A 19,877-nucleotide genomic window follows, 5' to 3' on the forward strand; every position below is an offset into this window, starting at 1 on the left:
TGAAAAGCACGAGAAGATAAGATAGAAGGTAACTTCCTGTGATTAGTTTTCATATGATAAGAACGAGCTAAAAAAGGAGGACAGGAGAAGATGTTTCAAGTCTCTTCGCGTGATATGGTTACCCAGAGCCTTCTTGACATGTTTAGTCCTCGTTGAGAAGGGTAGATCAACTGTAGTGGTTCCTTCCCGTCAAACTCACCGGCAGAGAAAATCCTCTTTCTCTTACTGTTCATACATCTTCACGCGATACATTCCTTGCGATTGCCCCTTCGCCAATATAGAACAAGAAGACAAAAAGAAGCCTCCGTTGTAGTCCTCGTTCTTCTTTGCTCTCTTGCACTTCCTCGTGACGGGGCTTCGATTGTCACACCAGCATCGATGATGATGACGATCGCCCAGGAACATCATCGATCGCGGTGGGAGTCACAGGGCCAAGAGGCCGTCCCCCTGTTGCTCCTGTTCACTGAGGTTTGCTCCTATATTGAACCTTTTCAGCTCAAGATCTTGCGATCTCCTCATCAACTTTTCCCTCCTTTGTTGCAAGTTTTTTCGAATGAAGTCGTTATGCAGTTGCTCCAGCGGCTATCTTCTCTTTTTCCTTAGTCCCCGTTAACCTCCGTACGTAACACGGCTGTGATGTGATAGAGACCTCTCTCTCTCTTACCTTATGGCTGGCTCATATGCTTCGATAGCTACGACTGCGACTACAGCAGCCGCTGTTGCAGCTTTGCTGGCTGCATTCGTCCCTGTTCCAAGCTCCTGTTAAGGACGGAGTGGTCTTTTTCCTAGCCATTCATTTCTTCGTTTTTTTCCCTTTTTCTTTCATTTTTCATAGAAGTCCTTTCAAGAGATTTGTCACCCTCGAAACTTGCTTTCTCACCGTCAGCCGGTCCGGTCTCTCACTCGTCATTGTCTTGTTCCGTCCTGAGCTCTTCCTTTTCCTCCTCCTGTCCGCGGCCGCTTTAGCCCCCGTAGCAAAGAAGCAGCAGGGGGAGCAAATTGTTGTCAACCTCAAGCCTTCTCCGGCGGTGAATTTCATCCGTCTCTCTTTTCCCTTTTTTTCCAGTGACAAGTGTGGAATGTGAGATCTCTCCTCTCCGCAGACGTTTGATCTTCCTTCTGATCAGAAAGATGTTTCCATCCGTTCCGGTAACATCTATCGCTGAAAGAGAGAGAGAACAGACTAAGAAAGAAGAAATCACCCACTTCGTTGCTCGGAACAAGCGCGCCGTCGATTAGAAGGAGCGTTTAGCTTGAGATATTTTTTCACCAGAGACCAAGTGTTCGAGTGAGGATCCGTTCGTTTGTTCGAAGAAGTTTTCTTGCATTTTCGTTTTTCCCCCCGGAACTGTCTTTCTTTCGAAGGTTTCTGCTGTTTGGTCACCGTGACTTTTTCTTCAAGTGGATGCCGCAAAGATGAATAAGGATTCGAAAACGCCTATAGGATCTGACCACCCAACAACTCCTGGAGGGGGGGGCGGCGCTGACGAAGAAGATAAGAAGAATAAAAATAAAGATGATCAAGGCCCTGCCGTATCGTCGTCGACAGTCCTACAGGTAAGACATCTGGGAAGATAGACGGAGGAAGGGAAGAAGAAAGGAGGAGGCGCGAGGGATCGTATTCATTCTTTGTTTCCATCAGAAGGTGCCTCACGGCTTCTTTTCTTATTCGTTGTAGAAAGAACTGCTATCCTTTTTTCTGGATCTAGGAAAACACGACGATTTAAGCCGAGGAAGGTTTTTCTCATCTTTTCTTATCTATATGTACAGATAGATCTAGGTATGCCTATGTGCATACCTCGCAACTGTGAGTTGGTATAGGAAGCTTGGCGAAGTCATATAAGGTGTTGTGTTTGTTTCTTGTCACCGTCGTAGTCGTAAGCAAGAGTATCAGTGAATTCTTCTTCTTCTTCATCCTGTTCTCTAAGAGGGTATCAGTTCCGTTGCCTTGTTTCCTGGGTCTTCCCTTCTTCTCTGTCTTTCTATCAATAGAATCGCTCGCAAAGTGAGAAGGAGACGTGTTCTCTCCTTCGCTTTTTTATCCATCTCTACGTATGTATCTTCGAATCCCTGTTCAAGTACACATTATAATGTAGTCAGGCATCACATGAATAGATAGATTCAGGATAGGTAGATAGATAGATTCAGGATAGATAGATAGCTAGACGTATATATATGTGTGTGATAAGCCTTGTGTATGCTCTGAAATGCCAGACTGTAAAAACGACTGGGCTGCCTGGCGCAACTACGGGGGCGGCAGCACCAGTCGTCAAAGAGCCACAGCAACAGACTTCAGGAGGCGGGGAGATCAAAAAGGAAGGAGACCGTGGATCACCACCATCAAGAGAAGGAGAAAAAGCAGGTGGGGAGGGCGAGGCAAAGAATCCCTTTGTCTTAGAAGTCCGAGGTTTCCTCGAAGTTGTCGATGTTAAGGCCCCTCCTGCTCTGACGATCAAATCTGTTGCAGTCGCAGGTGAGTTCAGCGATGGCCTCAGGAAGGCGAAGAGAAAGAGGGAAAGGAGCATGAGAGGAAGCACAGAAGTAAAGGAGGGGGATTAGGGGGAGAATAGGTATGCGGGGGGATGGCAGCATGTATGCGAAAGTGTGTATACGGATAGATGACATTCCTCGCCTGGACAGAGCACGTCTGTGTACTACAGTCAGACGCAGATCTTTCGTTGGCGAACAGAGGGCAGACGCAGATCGTCATCTAGCCCCATGTGGCAGCTCATAGTTACACACCTGCTCAAGGACGACTGCGACTACTCCACACTTCTCCTGTTTCGTGATCCGTTAGCTTGTTTCGGGAGTCTCGAAGAGGAGCCCTAACTCTTATCGTCGTATGAGTATTCCCATCTACCTTACATTCTTCTCTCCGTTGTAGTCCACGAGGAGTCATGTAACGAGCAGGATCTATGCCCTGTGTACGTGTCGGGAGTGAGAAAGCGACGCTGAACTCTGTGGGCGGATAGCATGTACTATCCCTTGAAAAGCTTCTTAGTGGTCTTCCTAGCCTGGTTTAGTCTCCGGGCCCTTGTCCTTAGTAGTAAGCACGACAGCAGGGCGCTATGAAGGTCTTTCAGAGTCGTATCATCATAGCCCTCGCCACGCAAAAGCGAGGGCCTTCGCATTCGCACACGCCTATCTTTGTAGTTGGTGTGCCTAGCACATACATAAGTATTCATGTATGTATGTATATGTCTGATGCCGTAGACCCCCCCCGTCGAGCTGCCTCTCCAGCTGCGAGAGATGCGTCACGCACAGCTGCTCCTGTACAGCAGACTACTACTACTGCTGCGAAAACAGGGAAGGTAGCTAAGGCAGCGATGGTGCGCAAAGCCGTACCAGGGACTGCAAAGAAGAAAGGCGAGGAAGAGAAGGCGAAAGAATCGTCTCCTCGTGAACTCGTAGGTCGGGCACGGCCGGACAAAAAGGAGGCAGGCGAAGAGCCTTTAGATCGGGAAGATAGCTTACATCGGTTTCGACTAGGAAAAGCTCCATCGGTAGAGGAAGAAGGGAAAGATGGAGAGGATAAGAAGGAAGTACATCCTCAAAGGCTTGGATCTAAGCCTGATGACGGGAAGGAAGAAGAGAAAGAGAAAAAAGACGCTACGGAACCAAAGAGCAAAGAAGGAGCAGGGAAGGCCCCGAAAGCGAAGGTCTTAGTGAAGAAATCCATGCCTGCTACAAAGGCTAAACATGGTTCAGGAGAGAAGAAGGATGAGAAGGATAAGGAGGGAGAGAAGAAGGATGAGGGGGAGAAGAAGGATGAGGGGGAGAAGAAGGAAGAGGAGGAGAAGAAGGATGAGGGAGAGAAGAAGGATGAGGACGAGAAGAAGGATGAGGGAGAGAAGAAGGATGAGGGGGAGAAGGAGGGAGAAGTTAGTAAGAGTGGAAGTCCTAGCCCTCGAGCGAAGTCTCCGAAGAAAGTCGAAGCGAAGGCGAGACCTAAGACGATTGCACCAAAGAAGGCCCCAGCAGATGCAACACCTTCAGACGCCAAGAAGGAAGAAATCCGCGCAGGGGGTGAAGGGAAAGACGAGAAAGAGGAGGGAGAAGAAGGTAAAGCATCACCTCCTAAGGTCACAACAACGAAAACAGCCACCCCTAAGAAACTTCTTGTCAAGAAGGCTCCCGGTTCCGCAGTCAAGTCTACCTCCCCGGAGGGTTCAAAGGCTTCACCTCCTCCTGAGAAAGTAGAAGAAGACAGCAAGGCTTCCCCGAAACACGAGAAAGAAGCCGATGGAGACGGTGAACATACGAAGAAAGAAGAAAAAGAAGATGCTCCTCCCCCCTCTCCCGATACCTCCTCAAGTAAGAAACCGGCGGCTGGACATGCGAAAGCAGGCGGTGATGCCAAGGCCACTACGGCAAAGGCAACAGGTCCGGTGGAAAGTAAAGCAGCGAAACCGGCGAGCCCTAAGAAAGCTTCTGCTGTGGGAGGTAAAAAAGCAGCTGAAGGGGGGCGGGACGCTAAGTCACCTCAGTCTCCACGTCCTAAATCAGCAAAGCCTGGGCAGAGCGGAGATGGCGCGGAAGCCTCACCTCGGGGGGAGAAGAAGCCGGATGAAGAGACCTTAGGGAAAATTGCAAGTCTGAAGAAGGAAGCTCTTGATACAGTTGGTGGTGAAGGTGAAGGTGTAGGAGTGTCTCAGATGGTGAAAGCAGAAGGAGGAGAGAATGATGGTCTTGACAAATATTCAAGCTTAGAGCTAGCTGTGAAACTGATTGAGCAGGATAAGAAGAACCAGAAAGATGAGGGGGAGAAGGGAGATGAGAGAAAGCCTTCGCCAAAGAAGAAGGATGACGGTAAGAAAGCTCCAGCAGAGAAGAAAAAAGGAGAGAAGGAGAAGAAAGCTCAACCTCCTACTGTTGTTCCGAAGAAAGCTGTCGCCGGGAAGCCTTCACCGAAGCGTCCAGGGGTAGGAGCGGCTGAGCCAAAACATCCTGTTAAGGGTGGAGATGAAGGAGGAAAGGAGAGCCCAAAGGTACAAGAAGAATTCAAGGCAGTAGTGGAGAAGAAAGAAGAAAAGGCAAAAGATGAGAAGAAAGTTCTTCCGGAGAAGGAGGCAGGTCGGGTCGGTGCAGGTGATGAGAAGAAGGAAGAGGAGAAGAAGACGAAGGATAATAGCGATGACAAGGATAAAGAGAAAAGTGCTTCACCTGGAAGTAGAAGAGATGATCACGCAGAAGACGCAACAAAGAGTCCTGAGACGGCAAAGGAAGGCAAACCGAAGGATGATAAGGAGAAAGTTGTGAAAGGGAAGAAAGCACTAGGAGCAAAGAAGGCGGCTGTGGGTAAGAAATCGGCTGGGGAAGGCAAGACAGCAGCCGGTCAACCTAAGAAGCTGCTTTCAAAGAAACCTTCACTTGAGAAGACGCCGAAGGAAGAGAAAAAGGATGAGGATGCTCGTACAGATGGCGGGGAATCTGTGAAAGAAGAGAGTGTCAAGAAAGGAGATGAAGGAAACAAAGAGGAAGCCCCGAGCACGACGTCATCTCCTGAGACCGGTGAGACAGGAAATGAAGGCGAAGGAGGTGAAGAACTGACTAAAGCCAAGAAGGCGAAAGCAAAGAAAGGAACCAAGACAGTTGCGAAAAAAGCGGCAAAAGTCAAGGCTGCGGCAACAGCTGCTGCAGGGGGGAAGAAAAAGAAGGCCGTTCCTAATCTCCTGAAGAAGGCTTCATCCAAAGCAGATGCAGGAACCCCGAAACCTAAGGAAGAAGCTGAAGTAAGCTCAAAAAGATCATAGCATACACAGGGGAAGTTGTCTATCTCTATATAGGCCTGATACCTGTTGCCTTGTAGGGCGCTTTGACTTGTTTGTCTCCTAAAAGTAAGTTTCTTTTGCTAGAGCGGCAGAGGTGACGTAGGCGGAGGTTGCAGCAGTACGTATAGACAGATGTAGACGATGAGAAAGGCGGTACTTGTCTGTGTGTGTATCTGTATCTATAAGGATTTTCAGATCTAGAAAAGAGGGGAGAGATCACGTGTAAAGAAAGATAGGAACATACATGTACGGGAGGGTCTCTGGGACGCATCAAAGTATGTTTCCTCCTCATTAACAGATAAGCGTGGTGTTCTCCCACTTGTAGTTCCAAGAGCCTCAATAGAGAGCGAAGAAGGAAGAAGGCAGTCTTCATGTTTCTCTGCACAAGTTGGGGGTCCAGCCTATCAGGTTAGGCTTACATGAGGTCACGTTTCATAAACGAAAACCGAAGTATGAAGCGACTAAATCATGAAGGACGATCATCTCTATGTATCTTCTGTATCTCTTCTTACAAGATGTATATATGTATATGTTTGAAATATGGGCATGCATGGCACCAATGCTTTTGATTCAGGCTAAGAGCAAACAACCAGCAACGGCTGTTAAGTCAGCCCCAGGCGCAAAGGTTCCCAAACCTAAGCCGGAGGTGAAGAAGAGCGAAGGGGGAAAGCCTTCAAAAGTAGAAGAATCCACAGCGAAGACACCTTCCACCCCTCCGAAGATGGGACCGGTTCGCTTAGCAAGTGAGAAGATTCCTGAGAAACCGACAACAACAGAGAAAAAGGGAAGTGAACCGGAAGAGACTTCGAAAACGTTGGAGACGGTGACGAAACCTGAGGCGAAGAATGTCTCTTCAGATACGCAAGATGGGGCTTTCGGAAGAGGTGGAACACTGCCTCATTCAACTTCGGTAAGAAAGGAGGAAGAGTTTTTTTAGGGAGTACATAGTACAGTGAGTGTATGGCTGAAAGAAATGAGATAGAGAAAGGAGTCTATATATATAAGAAGAGAGAAGAAAGAAGGCGGGGAAGTTCTTTGTTATTCCTGCCGAGTAGCAAATGTTAACCAAAGGCATATCTTTAGAAAAGGGTGTATATCCAGCAGGCGACATAGGCATGCAGAAACACTCATGTGAATGTCCTTTCGTTTGTTTTTCCGACATATGAGAAGGTTCTACACTCTACTCTCCTTTTTCTCCGTAGAGGATTTTCTCGATCTGGCAGCACAGTAAGGCCGCATCCACCTCACTGTCGTTAGGTCAGCGAGGGTTTCTTCCTCTTTTCATGCCTCTCTTGATGCCGTGATTCGATGACGGAGAAAACCGGAGTAGTGACGTTTCTATTCATAAGAGACGTTCTTTGCATGCGGTTGCCTTTGAAGTGTCCTTTCTCACGTGTCTATTCATAAGAGACGTTTCTTGTATGCGGTTGCCTTTGAAATGTCCTTTCTCAGATTGTTGCAGTAACTCCTCCAGCAGAACATGCCGCCGCTCCTGCACTAGCAGAGAGGTTCGCTAGTTTAGGACGTGCGTCTCTTGAGAAGCGAGCTGAGTCTCGAACACTGCCGGAGAGTCATTCTTCAGTCACTCCCGAAGTAGTATCAGCTACACCCCCTCAACCTGTTCAAGAAAGCGAAGCGACCTCACAAGCGACAGGTGGAGACATTTCAAGGAAGTTGCCGTCTACTGGATCTATCTCACCTGTACCAGAGAAGCCTCCCTCTGAGCCTGAGACTGAACCTCTTCCTTCTCTCCAACAGCAGCAACAGGAGCAGCCTTCTCGGGTGCTGAGTCGTGAGCCATCTCAAGTCGTTACCAAAACTATCAGCGGCGTCTCAAGGCAGGGTACAACAGTCACTCCACCCACAGGGCAAGTAGAGGTTTCAGGCAAGGCTGATGATAGGCCTAAACAAGAAGAAAGTCAAGCGCCGTTACCATCTCGTACTTTGAGCGCGATACGCCAAGGTCCTATTACAGTCGTTGCTCCTCCATCAGGGCCAGCCTCTCCCATAGAGCCGACACGCTATCGTCAGCTTCCTTCTCTTATGGCTGTGAGCCGAACGAAAACTGGGGAAGCAGCTGGGGCACCTCAAGGTATGAACGAAGGTGGTTTTTCTTCTTTCCTCTCAGATTTCTTGGTCTTTCTTTCTGTCTGTCGCGTCGATTGTGGCTGTTTGTTCTTACTGTTCGTCACTAGGAGGTTTAGGAAAGATATTGAAGGGAGTGAGGTGTCATTCTGAGTTAGTTAACCTACCCGGCAGTCATAGTGTCTGGGTTGGTGTGATGTTCAAGGAGCGGGGGGTGTCTATGGTCTTCAGCATGAGCGTCGTGCGATCTTCTAGCAGTTCCATCGTCGCAGGTCTTCGTTTATTAGTGGACGCGACAAGTGTGTCAGTTGGTTCCAAGGCAGCCTCTCTGCAACATACCTTTCCTGTCCGGGGACGGATAGATACTCACCCGTGCATGCTGGCCTTTTTGCCGTGATGATCTACAGTGTCCCTGCGTCCGCGCGTTTACGGGGGGTCGTGAGTGTCTTTCTTTCTCCTCCGGAGTCAGCAGTGTGATGAAAGCCAAGCTAGGGCATATTGTGATAGTCAGAGGAGGAGCTGTAAACAGTGGAAAAGGGCCTCGAGAATGTGTCGGTTGGGGAAAGGTTTCTCTCTTCTCATACCCACCCGCCGGGGTCTGCTTTTCCACCTCTTCAATGTCCTTCCACGATATACTTCAGCTATCATCATTGCACTGGTGGTACGACATTCTATCCTGTCTTGTTTCCAAGTCATCTTTTTCTTTCTCTGTCTCTGTATGTATATTGTATATAGGATGTTTGTAGGTGTGTGCTTGTTCGGCTTTTTCATGTGCTTGCTTTCCCGCAGATGCATGCTGTGCAGCCTGCTGTTACCCCTGCCAGTGTTGTCAATTCCCAAGCAAAACAGAGTCGGTGTATATAACACGACGGCTGCCTCCCAAGGAGATTCTTTCGCAGAGGCTACTGACTCCTGAAGTGCAGAGGAGACTCGAAGATCATTCAGTTCTCATGTTACATAGGGGAAATGTATGGCAACCTCCGCGCCCAACTTCTGAAACTCGTATAAGGAGATATCGTCAAGAGCATCCTGGTGGAGGGTCTTTAAAGATGGCGGAGTTCTTTCGTTCATGCTGCTGTACGGAAGTGTCTTCTCAGCTTCTATATGAGCGAGCACATGAATCTCACCTTCCTCCTGGTCAGCTTCTTCCCGTGACAAGGTAAGACTTCTACAGACCAAGTGAAGATTAAAGTGTCTGTCTGTATACTTATCTGTATGTAAATATCACACGTGTCAGTGAAACACGTAGTTGCTTGTTGCGTATTCTTGCTCTCATGGCGCTCTGAACGCCCACAAGGAAGGAGTCTGGTCGGTTGTATCGTGGCCGGCCATTCTCATTCTATCTTTCTTCAAAGGGGATGGATCTGTATGGCATTGTGATATCTCCCGACGCTGAGAGACTTCAGTAATACAGAGACAACGGTACAGTGCCTACGGCTACATCATGTTTCTTAGAGTTCGTGTCATTCCATTCGCTGTCAGGGTTCCTGTTGGTCGAGGTGGGAGCAGGGTGAGCTATCTTCCTTTTCACTAGGTCGCCGTTAGATAGGTTTTCCCTTTCGTGAGGTAGTAGGAAGCGTGTGGACGTTGTTTACTGTCGTAGGTGAAAGCTACCACAGTAAAACTTTGGAGAAGGCAATCTGTATATCCCATCACCTCTTCCTTCCCATACCCTTCTGTCTCTCGTGTCTGGTCGCTTCGGCGGTTGTTGCCCGTGAATGGTTAATAGTGTTCGTTCACCGTTACAGCGAATGCATGTATATTGGAGGAATACAACGGACCTGCACCACGTCGCGTATGTACATACGTATACATACATAGAGTATATTCCCACGGTATATGTGTGTGTACACATATACCCGTGTGTATGTACTCTGTAGCTGTGCAAGGCTTTTGGCTGGACACTGTCGTGTATGTCCGCCTGTGTTTAGGACAGTGGTGTTTTCTCGGTGAACCGTTTGTTTTCTCATCTATCTTGCTACTCTTTGTCTCACCTAGAAAATGCAAAGCACTGGACACCTCCTTGCGGACATACGTCAAAGGAACAAGATTCATAGGTCTTATGTGTATCATATGCATGCGTGCATACAATTTTTATACAAACATTGACTGTATGAGAATAGAGAGTTTTGCCTTCTTTCTGTGGTGGTGTATTTCGATTTTTGTGGTCGTTGTTTCTCTTGTTTTAGGAGCGGTGACTTTAGACAGGGAGCATCGCCTCTTGCGTCGAGAACGACAACGGAGGTGAGACCCGCGGTGTCAGATACAGCATCTAAAGCGGGAAGTCTTCGGCGTGATAGTCAGGCGTCAGTGAGTGTTGCCAAGGGAGAAGCTTCAAAGAGTGACCAGGGTGAAGCTCAACCACAGCAAGGAAAGGATGTCACCCAGGCACCCCCTGGTGGTGCGGACAATCAAGAAGCAAAAGAGGACGCCAGTGCCGATACAACTGCAGCAGCTGCTGGTGGGGGTGTTGCTGATGCTGGGGCTTCTCCGCCAGATGCTACAGGAGGGGGGGGGCAGCCAACAGCCCAGTATGATACATCATCTCAATGGCAAGGATATTATGATGAGAATGGTAATTGGATCTCTTACAATACCGCAGGGTACTACGATGAGAATGGTAACTGGATTCAACAGCAGCCGCAGCAGTCACAACAACAGCAGCAACAAGACTATGGAGGTTATTATGATGAACAGGGCAACTGGATATGGACAAGTCAGCAGCAGCAACAGCAGCAGGGAGACTGGACTCAGCAAGGAGGTGAAGGAGCAGCTCAACAGGGTCAACAGGGAGGGCATCAATCAGGTGCAGCGGAAGGAACTGGATACGATTATAGTCAAGGTCAACAACAGCAGGATTATTCTCAGAATCAAGATTGGAGTGCTGCGGGAAATACATATGGACAACAAGAGGGGCAGTATTATGACCAGAATGCCTATAGTAATCAGTATCAAGGTTTTTACGGTCCATCCGGAGGCCAAACAGGAGATCAGAGTGGAGCCGCAGCAGCAGGAGGAGGATGGGATCAGAGTGGAAACTATTATGATCCGAATGCCTACTGGGGACAAAGCGGATATGATCAAACAACAGCGCCTACTCAGAGCTAGGTGTTTGAAGACAGTAGTTCATTCGTTCTCTCTTCTCTCGGCTTCCTTGTCACAGGCGGCAGGGTGGTGAATTAGTGCGCCCCGCTGCGGAGGGTGACTGTTTTTTACATACCTCTTCTCCCGTACTGGGGGAAGGGAGCCGGGGGAGCGGCAGGGAACTCACCGGTTGCTCCCGTTTGTGTCATCTTTCGCTTGTTTGTTCACAGTTTTCTTGAGTAGTCATTTGTCCTTACGCGGTTGTATCAGGGAAGCTTCCGAATCCCTTCTTTCCTCTGTTCCCCTTTATTCTTCAGTTTCCTGTTGGACCGACAAACATTCCCTGTAGCTGTCAGAGTAATGATCGTACTATGGCTGAAAGACGCCCACCGACTCAGCTCGGGGAACTCTCAGATGTCCGATTCTTGTCACCGCCCATTACGTACAGCCTACTTTTGTAGGCAGCGCGCGAATCAGCGAGAAAAATGAGGAAATCTTTAAACGGTCGTTTGCTTCCGTTTTTTTTGGGGTGGAGTTTGCTCAAAAGAGATAGAAGTAAAGGGCAAGATCTAATCAAAAGAAAGATTGTCTGAGGGAGATATCCTAGTCACTTCAGTCAGATATTGAAAACAGCGTAGATGCGACGGAGTACTCGGCACCTTCCAGAATCTTTCTTGTCTTTGCATTCACATTCACTCCACTCCCCTTTCCCGCCTCCTTTTTGAATCCTAAGAAGTACCTGGTACTGCTGTCATTTTGGGCGCAGTCCTCATGGAGGGAATGCAAGGGTAAACAGCCATGTAGGAAGAGAGTACTTGATTGTCTGTGGACGGACGTTGTCCTCCTTTTTGTCCCCTTGAATTTCTTGAAGAGCAGGTGCACCAGTCCGGATCGTTGTGGCTGATCTGGTACCCGAAGATGTAAAGGGCAGGGTTTTCTCAATCATGGTGGATATCCCTTACTCGGCGCGTAGGTTCCAAGAACGCTGGGTACGATCGTTCGTACGTGTCGCGGATTACCTTGCCGGGGAACAGTTCTCCAAACTCAGCCCAGGTGCCACGCCGCACGCTAGGCCAGCATGCCTAAGTGGATGGTAACGGCGTTGGAGGGGTATGGGGCTGTAAGACGAAGTGGTTTGTGCTCAACGTGGCATCTGATGTGTGAAAGCATGCGACTCTCTTTTTCAGAGAGCGGGACAGATTACGCTGAGGAATGAAGCGCGCTCAAGAGTCAGTGTGCAGTCGGGAGGTCTCCGTAATGATATACTTGGGGCGGCCAGGGCGTCTGCCTGGGACAGAACAAAGTACGCGGCTGTCGTGCCGCCAGAGTATCCCCTCTCTAGAAATTACTGCAGGCGTCTAGCTTCCCCTCGCCAGCCGTGAAAAAGTGTGGTCAAAGACTGATAATCAGCGTTAGTCCCCGGGGAGAATCAGGGGGGAACATGAGCGACATGCTGTCAAGTAGGCTGGTGGGTACACGGTATTACTCCGCCACCGGACTCTTATTGCCTTAAGAAGTCGAGAGGATTTGGCAGACACAAACAGCACTTGCTGAGATCGGAGTCTCCCCGTGGTAGATCCACTCGTCTCGACTCGGCAGGCGGCACTCTCCGTCCCCGGTTCTTTGTTTCAGGAAGAGCTGAGCTTTTGTCGAATTCGTAGTACCGGGCGTGGGACGGGGCTGTTAACAGTGAGAAGTAACCCGGGATTCCATTCTGCCGCAGCGCAGACAACCTCGGGGGACACGCTGCGGCTGAGAAGTACTGACTGCTCTCACACTGCCAGGGTACACGCTGTTCACAAGGGTTCCACAAGCGCATGTAAACGCGCAGCGGGCAGTAAGACGTTACTGATTCTTCTGACAGCTGTTCTAGGCAAGAACCACCGCCTTTGTGCTGTACGTACACCACTACATGCTTCTGGCCCGTATGTCAGGATAGATGGCTCGGGACCGAGAGACGTCGCTCCGCATACTCCCATATCGCTTCTTGACGTCTTCCCCGTAGGCCTATGGACAAGTAAAACTACCTCCCTCCTCCCATCGAGCCTTGGCAGCCACCAAGAATTCACACAGGCTCGTCACCGCTCGTCCCCGTCCCAAGTCTCGGCTGCTGCTCGGGCAAACGTGCACGGCCGCCGACGCATCCCTAGCGAGCACCTCACACGCTGGTCTCACAAATAGCCAGCGCCTTTCATATTTTCAAATTCACGCTTTTATTAACTGGTATCATCTTTACTCTTTTAGACATTTCCACTTTGTTTCACCTGTCGTTTTTGCCGCCCGACATGACGCGGACAACTCGAGTTCGAGTCTTTCTCGGCGTTGCCGGTGTACTGGCTCTCGCCTCCGTACGGAAAACGGCAGGCCAAGTGTCCTTTCATCAGTTGTACAAACAGGGTCAGATTCCGGCCGCCCTCCCTGAACAGCCTGTTGCGTCAGCGCACCCGGGAATCCCCGTGTCTGCCCCAGGAAAGGGACTTGAAGGTAAGCTGCTCGATATGACCATGTGTGTGGCTTCCTTCAGCACTTAAACGCGCGAATTGTGTTTCTCCGTTTCAGCTCGACCTGTCCTTTCTTGTCCCGCCGGTTTTGTGCTCAATGGCCACATGTGCCACGGGCCTCAGTACGCCGAGGGCACTCCAGTGTGTAACCGGGTAAGGCTGACAACTCAGACGTGCGCTCTTGCCTTCTCTTTACACGCCCAAGTTATGCTCTGTGTCTACAGAAGGGGGAAGCATTCCAGGATGGAATGTGTGTTTACCTCGAGCAACTGAAGCCATTCGTCAAGTGTCCTGAAGGCACCCAGGGAGATGGGAAGAAGTGCTATTTGCCGCGAATAGGTCCTACGGAGGCGTACTGCCCCCCGGACTACGAGCAATCTCCCGACGGAAAAGCATGTGTGAAGCAGAACATAACAAAACCCCAACCTGTGTGTCCCGATGGTTTTATCCTCAAGCAAGGAGCATGCTTCAGGGAGATGCGATCCCCAGGAATCCCAAGTGAGTTATCACCAGTAACAGTGCTCTCGGAGACGATGTGTGAACAGTGAAATAATCTGGTGTCATTACTCCTACCTACAGGCTGCCCTGTTGGCTATCAACTGGTCGACGATGGAAAACCGGCCTGCGTAGCACTCGATCGTGTTCCCATGGAGGCTCGGTGCAAGGACCGAGGATTCGTCCTTCAGGGGGGTAACTGCGTCCAGGAGTCAACTCGCCCACCTGTGGTGAAGTGCCCCAAGGAGTTCAAAGAGGAAAATGGAATGTGCCTCCGGCGGGCAATGACGCCGGCTCTGGCAACATGTGTACAGGGAGTGCCGGGGAAAAAGGGATGCGTGATCACAACCGAGGAGCCTCCAGTCCCCACATGCAGAAAAGACTTCGTACTTGAAGGCAACACGTGTAAACGATTCGACAGTCGACCTGCCATGTTCAACTGTCCACAAGGCCAGCGTCTGAAAGACGGGATGTGCGCGCTCGTGGAGCTATTGGAGCCAGATTTCCGCTGCCCCCCTGGGACGGTTCAGAAGGATAAGCATTGCGTTCAGGCTACCTTCGCTCCTGCTGAGGCTTCTTGCGAAAAGGGAGCCGAGTTGATTCAGAACCAGTGCGTGCGCATCGAAACTCGTCCTCCACGCCTCGAGTGTCCCAAGGGACAGTGCACAACGGTAATTTTGATTCACTGTGACGTTTCAGCGAACCTCTCTTCAACAACGAGACTGTGTGTGCTCTTCCTTGCAGGAAACGAAAGTGCCACCCGAACTAATCTGCCCGCCGGGAGCACAGCTCGAGGGAAAGCACTGCGTGATCTTTCACGTCGAGCCACTCGAGACCGTCTGCAGGAAGACAGGAATGCCGCCGGGGCCAAACGGCTGCCAGCGATTCGATGTGTCAGAACCTATGCTCACGTGCCCTCCAGATTTCAAGCTTTTCGGTGGCTCCTGTGTCCGGGAAGAGGACGGAGAATACCAACTGGTCTGCCCTCCAGGAATGGTTTTGACTGGCAAGCAAATAGCGCAGCAGCAGTGCGAAGGGGAGAGAATACTCAAGCCCGAGTACGTGTGCCCCAAGGGATTCGTCATTGGCAGTGATGGAACGTGCGTCCAAGTCGAAGTCGAGGAGCCGACCCCGACATGCCCCCCGGGGCATTTCATTTCCGGAGGAATGTGCATCCCAGCTATGCCCCCGTCACCACTGAAAAAACATCTCGCGTAGCAAATATCTGAGTCAACGTGATACTTCTCTCCCGATCGCAATGTTGAAATATCTTTCTTTGTTCCTCTTAGTGATTTCGTGAGTGATTTTCATGTTCAAAGCTCAATGCAAACGACCACATCGGTTCATCCATTTCAATGCCGTTCACGAGAGAAGAATTCTATAAGTCTGCTTTTGCCAACACCTCTAGTTCACATGTCGGCTGCCCACTAATCTCAACTACACGCTCATTCTGCCAGATGTGCAATCAACACTACCCCGGGACGTGTCTAGGCTTCCGGCCAGTCACTCGGTCCCCTTTGTCAGTCATTCTCGAGAACGCGGTGGTCATCTACACGGACTCCTCAAACCTAAGTCTATTCCTCGATACAAGTTTGTATGAAATGAATCACCGCGAGCGACCTTCCCAAAGTCCCACGCGCTCTCCCCTTCTCGCGCGCCACTCGACATACCAGGGAAACGACTCCGTCTGGAAGTGCGATTTTGAACGCAGCAACTTCCCGGAGCTCTCGGGGCACGCAATCTTCCAAGGCTCTCGCTCCGGCTCCATGCAGCCCTCACTCCGTCGTGTCAGCGGAGTTAACTTGGAGTGAGTTGTTCTCTGACGCCGTTGTTGCCTCTGTCGGCTTCAATACCTGATTCATTGACAATAGAAAGCACGTCACCTGCCATGTGACTGGGTTTGACCTCTCCGCAACGCTTCAAATCCCCCTCTTTGCCATTACCTCCTCTCTCGTTATCCGAGAAGTCTGCTCTCTTTGGATCATGGAGAGTCGATTCTGTCTTCGGATCCCCACTGCTATTTTCACCTGATTCAGGCGTCCGAGTGCCACTGGACTGTACTCGACTGCCTGGCTCATCGATCTCGGTGTCCCAGTATATGGGATGGGGTGGCTCTTGAGCGACTAGGAAAGCCATGGGGCTGGTTCCATACTTGATCCACTTATGATCTTGCACTCCACTGTGCACCCCAACCGCGTCACCCTGTTCGGGATCGCTCGTGGAAGACGCTACTTTACTCGCCACTGCAGCCTTCGCCCTGCGGAGGAATGAGAGAGGCTGGTCGGATTCAGGGAAGCAAGTGGTCGGAGACGACCTTCGTGTGACGCGGTCTACGGCCTTCTGGGCAGTACCGACTGCCGTGATGTCCTGCTGTAACTTTGCAGGTCTACCGGGTCGGCCATGCTTTCTCTCCTTCTCACCTGGGGTTGATTCGCCTGCGGGACAACGGATACCGCCGTGGTTATGCTGGCGAGACCTGTCTATCTTCTTAGCACTGCTCTCGTGCAGGCCTTGAATATTCAATGGAAGTTTTCCGACCTGGCCCTTTACTGCAGCGTCGCCCTCTCCTGCGGGCTGCTGCACAAGATCTACGTCAGTTTGGTCCTGACCGGGATCGAGGTCCGCTGGTATGCTGAAACGGCCCCATCCGGCGCAATGCGTCAACGGCTGGAGAATATCGTCTGCCACAGTTCGGTAGGGAGACGAGAAGCGGACGCGACAAAGCCGTTCCTTTTCAGCAACAGCTTGCTGCTGATTCCACCGCAATAAGAGAAGCTTTTCATACAGCGAGAGCGCGGATGAAGTCCAGCCTGTAGATGCGTCTAGTTCCCCGCCGTCCAGGCAAGTGAGCTTCGCCCACGGGCAGATACCAGATGCGAAGATTTCGTTCAAATCCTGACTGTTTCTGAGTGAGCAGTCAACGGGAGACCTGGACTCGGTATGCTGAAGGCCGCTCGCCGCAGCAGAAGCCTGGGAACGCGGCCAGGCACCACCAGGTTTCTTGTCTGGTACATCGGTCTTCATGCTGAATCGCTTCCCCCTGGAAAACTGCCAGGTAGGGCCTGCGTCTCCATGCTGCCGGGTGCTTGTATCGCACTTGTTTTCAAGGGAAGACGTAACCTGCTTTCCTAGCTCCGTCTGTTGCTTCACCACCGGCGCTGAATTCTCTGTACTAAGAGGCACAGCGGCGACACTTCTCTCTTTGTCTTCTAAAGCACCTTTCCTCACTGCTTCTTGCGTGTCCGGCTTTTCATTAGCAACAGCAGCCAAGCGACTGACACGTTGTTCGTCTTCTTCTGCACAAGGAGGTAACGCTCGCCGAGGCCAGCCGCTTCGCATATCCGTAGGATACGGTACCCAGCAATGATCTCGGGACCACGAAGCCAAGGAAACTGTCGGCATCCACGATGCAGGCGGTCCGTCACTGGGGTGATGAAGGCGACACGGAAATGCAGGACATACATTGTGTCTTCCAGGTAAGGGTTTCCTGAGCTGATCCGGCTGGCTCTGATATTCTGACTTTACCAAGGGCATATCAAGTTCAGCCCCCGGAAATATGATATTAGGGCGGCGCCACTGTGCAAAGCGAAGTCTCCAGACGCCCTCAGCAAGGGCATCAAAGTCGAGCTCAGGCTGCAGCAACTTAGCAAGTTCGAGGTGGCGAGGCAAACGAAACGGGGAGTCTTCCAAAGACGCATAAACCAAACAGAAAGGAGGGAAGTCTTTCCATTGATCTGCTGGAATTCCCGTCTTCTCATCCCATCGCTGGATTGTGCTAGAAAGAGAGGGGGTTGGCACGTTGCTGCGATCGGCACTTTGCAAGTCACTCTCTTTCCTTCCTCGAGTCGAAAGGGTAGAAACCGTTGAAGGAAGAGCTGAGGGTTCTGTCTTCATGCATGGCAACCCCTCTGCACCCGCCTTGTCAGTTCCCTGCGCACGAGTGCAGCTTGAAGCTTGTGAAGCAATATCGACAGGAATGGCTCTGGGGACCGCCCACAGGAAGTCCTCCGCCTGCCTCAACACACTTTGTCCACTACCAGGAGGAAAATGTGCATGCAGGTCATAAGGCAATCTGTAACACGGATGCCTGGTAAGTTGCTCCACGCTTACGATCCGCTGCTGGTTACCATAAGGAAAATAGAGGTGAACGTACATTACAGGCTCCCCAGGACATACACCGTCAAAACAACTCTGCTGCTGTGCCCCACCGCCCGTGCTGCTGCCGACGTGTTCGACCCTCGTGGTTGTCTCTTTCGTCTTTTTATCATTTCCTTCAGGTTCCTTTCTAATGCTAGTATCGTTGCTCGCTCTTCCCTCGCTCGGGCCTCTTTGAGTGGTACATGTGGAAGAAGAGCACGCCGACGTCATATGCCTGCGACTGGCCTTAATACCCTTACTTTCTCTTCTCTTCACAGGTGTGCCACCAACCCCCGAGGAAAACCAAGAACTGGACCGCTTACCGAGGCGCTGAGGCGTACTCTTCCCTCTACCAGAGCTGTTAGCAGTTGCGTGGGTCTGATGGCGTGATCGTATATCGCCGACACTGCATGACATATATCCGCGTTTCCTCACTCGTGAGGGGGAACCGGTACGAACACTGAAATGTGGGGACGTAAGGCTCTTACTGCTCAGACCTTTTTCAGAGGAAGGGGGCGTTAACAGGCCTTCTTTGATACATGCACGGCTTGGTGGTATTTTCCCTTTCGACTGCGCTACCCTCTCTCCCTTTTCCGCTGTTGCCTTCTCACCTTTGTCGCCTTCTGTTGTTTCTGAAGCGCCCCCCACCTCAGCTCCAGCTTCTCCGTCGTCGTTTTCGCCAACTTCGGTCTTTTTTCCTTTCTCCGGGGTTCTCACGCTTGGTTCAGTTATCCCTTCTTTCTCTCTCTTCGCTGCGTCATGTGCAGTTCCAGTGCTCACAGCCCTCTCGTCATTGTTGTTCACACGTCCCCCCAAAGCCTCGTGACAAGAACCTCGGCTGTCTTCTGTACTCCTCTCATGTGATGTGCCTCCTCCACCTCTTTCTGTATCTCTTGTCTTTCCTGCCAAGTTCATTTCCTGTTGCTCTTCTGCCGCTTCAGTTGTCGTGTTTTTCTCTTCTCCCCCAATCCTTTCTCCCTGGCCGTCCCCCGCTACGACCTCGGCGGCTTCGCCCCCCAGGCCGCGACCGACAGGTGGCTTATCACGGGCGAAGAAGACTCGATGGATGACTGCATCTCGCATCATGAACGGAGGGGGAGAGGCTTGTGAGTGAGGAATGCTGAGGAAGAGCGAAGCAGCTGCTCCAGAAAGACAGATAACCGCCCCTGGGTGCAGATCCTTTGAAACATCCAGTCGGCGGGGCCGCAACCGCCAGCGACGTGTCAGGGGACAGGCCAAGGGTACTTGAGGAGGAGAAAAGTCGGATACGTGATATGTCTGTGGAGTCTGAACAACGTAAAACAAGAGAAAAGTAAAACGAAAGCCACATCCAGTACATCTGTGCTTCACCCCAGCCCCCAAGGGGGGGCACAGAGTAGAGCCAGTAATTACGAGGACCACTCTAGTGCACCGGGTTGGAGTTGGAACAACTTGGCCGACTCGCCTTGGTGCCTGCGCTTGACTAAGGCCTCTCCTGTGCCGAGTCAGCCTCTAGTTGTGTGGAGGCAGTTACCTATCAGAGAGATATCCATTACTGATGAAGCGAAACGAGGAACTGCAAGCGAATCCCCGAGGCCAAAGTCAGAACGCCGTGGTCACACAGGGTACTAGTAACGGAGGGAGATAAAGAAAAGCACTTGGTACCTGCTGCAGTTTATAACTACATACACACCTAGAAAGGTAGACACGCACTCGCCCAGACATATCGGAATAGACTCGGTTGCTGTTCAGTCACGTTAGGAGGGTACACATATAGCAGGGCGAACGAGGTTTATCAACCAACATACGCACAGTCCGTGAACTA

At 50.9% G+C, this 19,877-nt stretch overlaps 2 protein-coding genes across 2 annotated transcripts; both read left to right on the forward strand.

The window, feature by feature from the left end:
* Positions 1-482: 482 nt before the first annotated feature.
* Positions 483-11,246, forward strand: CSUI_003701 (uncharacterized protein). Its single transcript, XM_068063896.1, has 7 exons — positions 483-1,557; positions 2,215-2,473; positions 3,214-5,732; positions 6,346-6,681; positions 7,224-7,863; positions 8,646-9,015; positions 10,046-11,246. The coding sequence occupies exons 1-7, from the start codon at positions 1,417-1,419 to the stop codon at positions 10,962-10,964; spliced, it is 5,184 nt and encodes a 1,727-aa protein (XP_067924117.1). The 5' UTR covers positions 483-1,416; the 3' UTR covers positions 10,965-11,246.
* A 1,938-nt stretch (positions 11,247-13,184) lies between these two features.
* CSUI_003702 (oocyst wall protein) lies at positions 13,185-15,154 on the forward strand (the record flags this gene model as incomplete). Its single annotated transcript, XM_068063897.1, has 5 exons — positions 13,185-13,424; positions 13,500-13,594; positions 13,666-13,939; positions 14,021-14,607; positions 14,681-15,154. The coding sequence occupies exons 1-5, from the start codon at positions 13,226-13,228 to the stop codon at positions 15,152-15,154; spliced, it is 1,629 nt and encodes a 542-aa protein (XP_067924118.1). The 5' UTR covers positions 13,185-13,225.
* Positions 15,155-19,877: the final 4,723 nt, after the last annotated feature.

The sequence above is a fragment of the Cystoisospora suis genome, assembly GCF_002600585.1.
Source record: "Cystoisospora suis strain Wien I chromosome Unknown contig_1670, whole genome shotgun sequence".
Lineage (NCBI taxonomy): Eukaryota > Apicomplexa > Conoidasida > Eucoccidiorida > Sarcocystidae > Cystoisospora > Cystoisospora suis.

Excerpts from the sequence above, each read along its gene's own strand:
- CSUI_003701 (XM_068063896.1), top strand. The coding sequence starts at position 1,417 with ATGAATAAGGATTCGAAAACGCCTATAGGATCTGACCACCCAACAACT. Across the intron at positions 6,682-7,223 it reads CACTGCCTCATTCAACTTCG|ATTGTTGCAGTAACTCCTCC; the intron begins GTAAGAAAGGAG and ends GTCCTTTCTCAG. Across the intron at positions 7,864-8,645 it reads AGCAGCTGGGGCACCTCAAG|ATGCATGCTGTGCAGCCTGC; the intron begins GTATGAACGAAG and ends GCTTTCCCGCAG.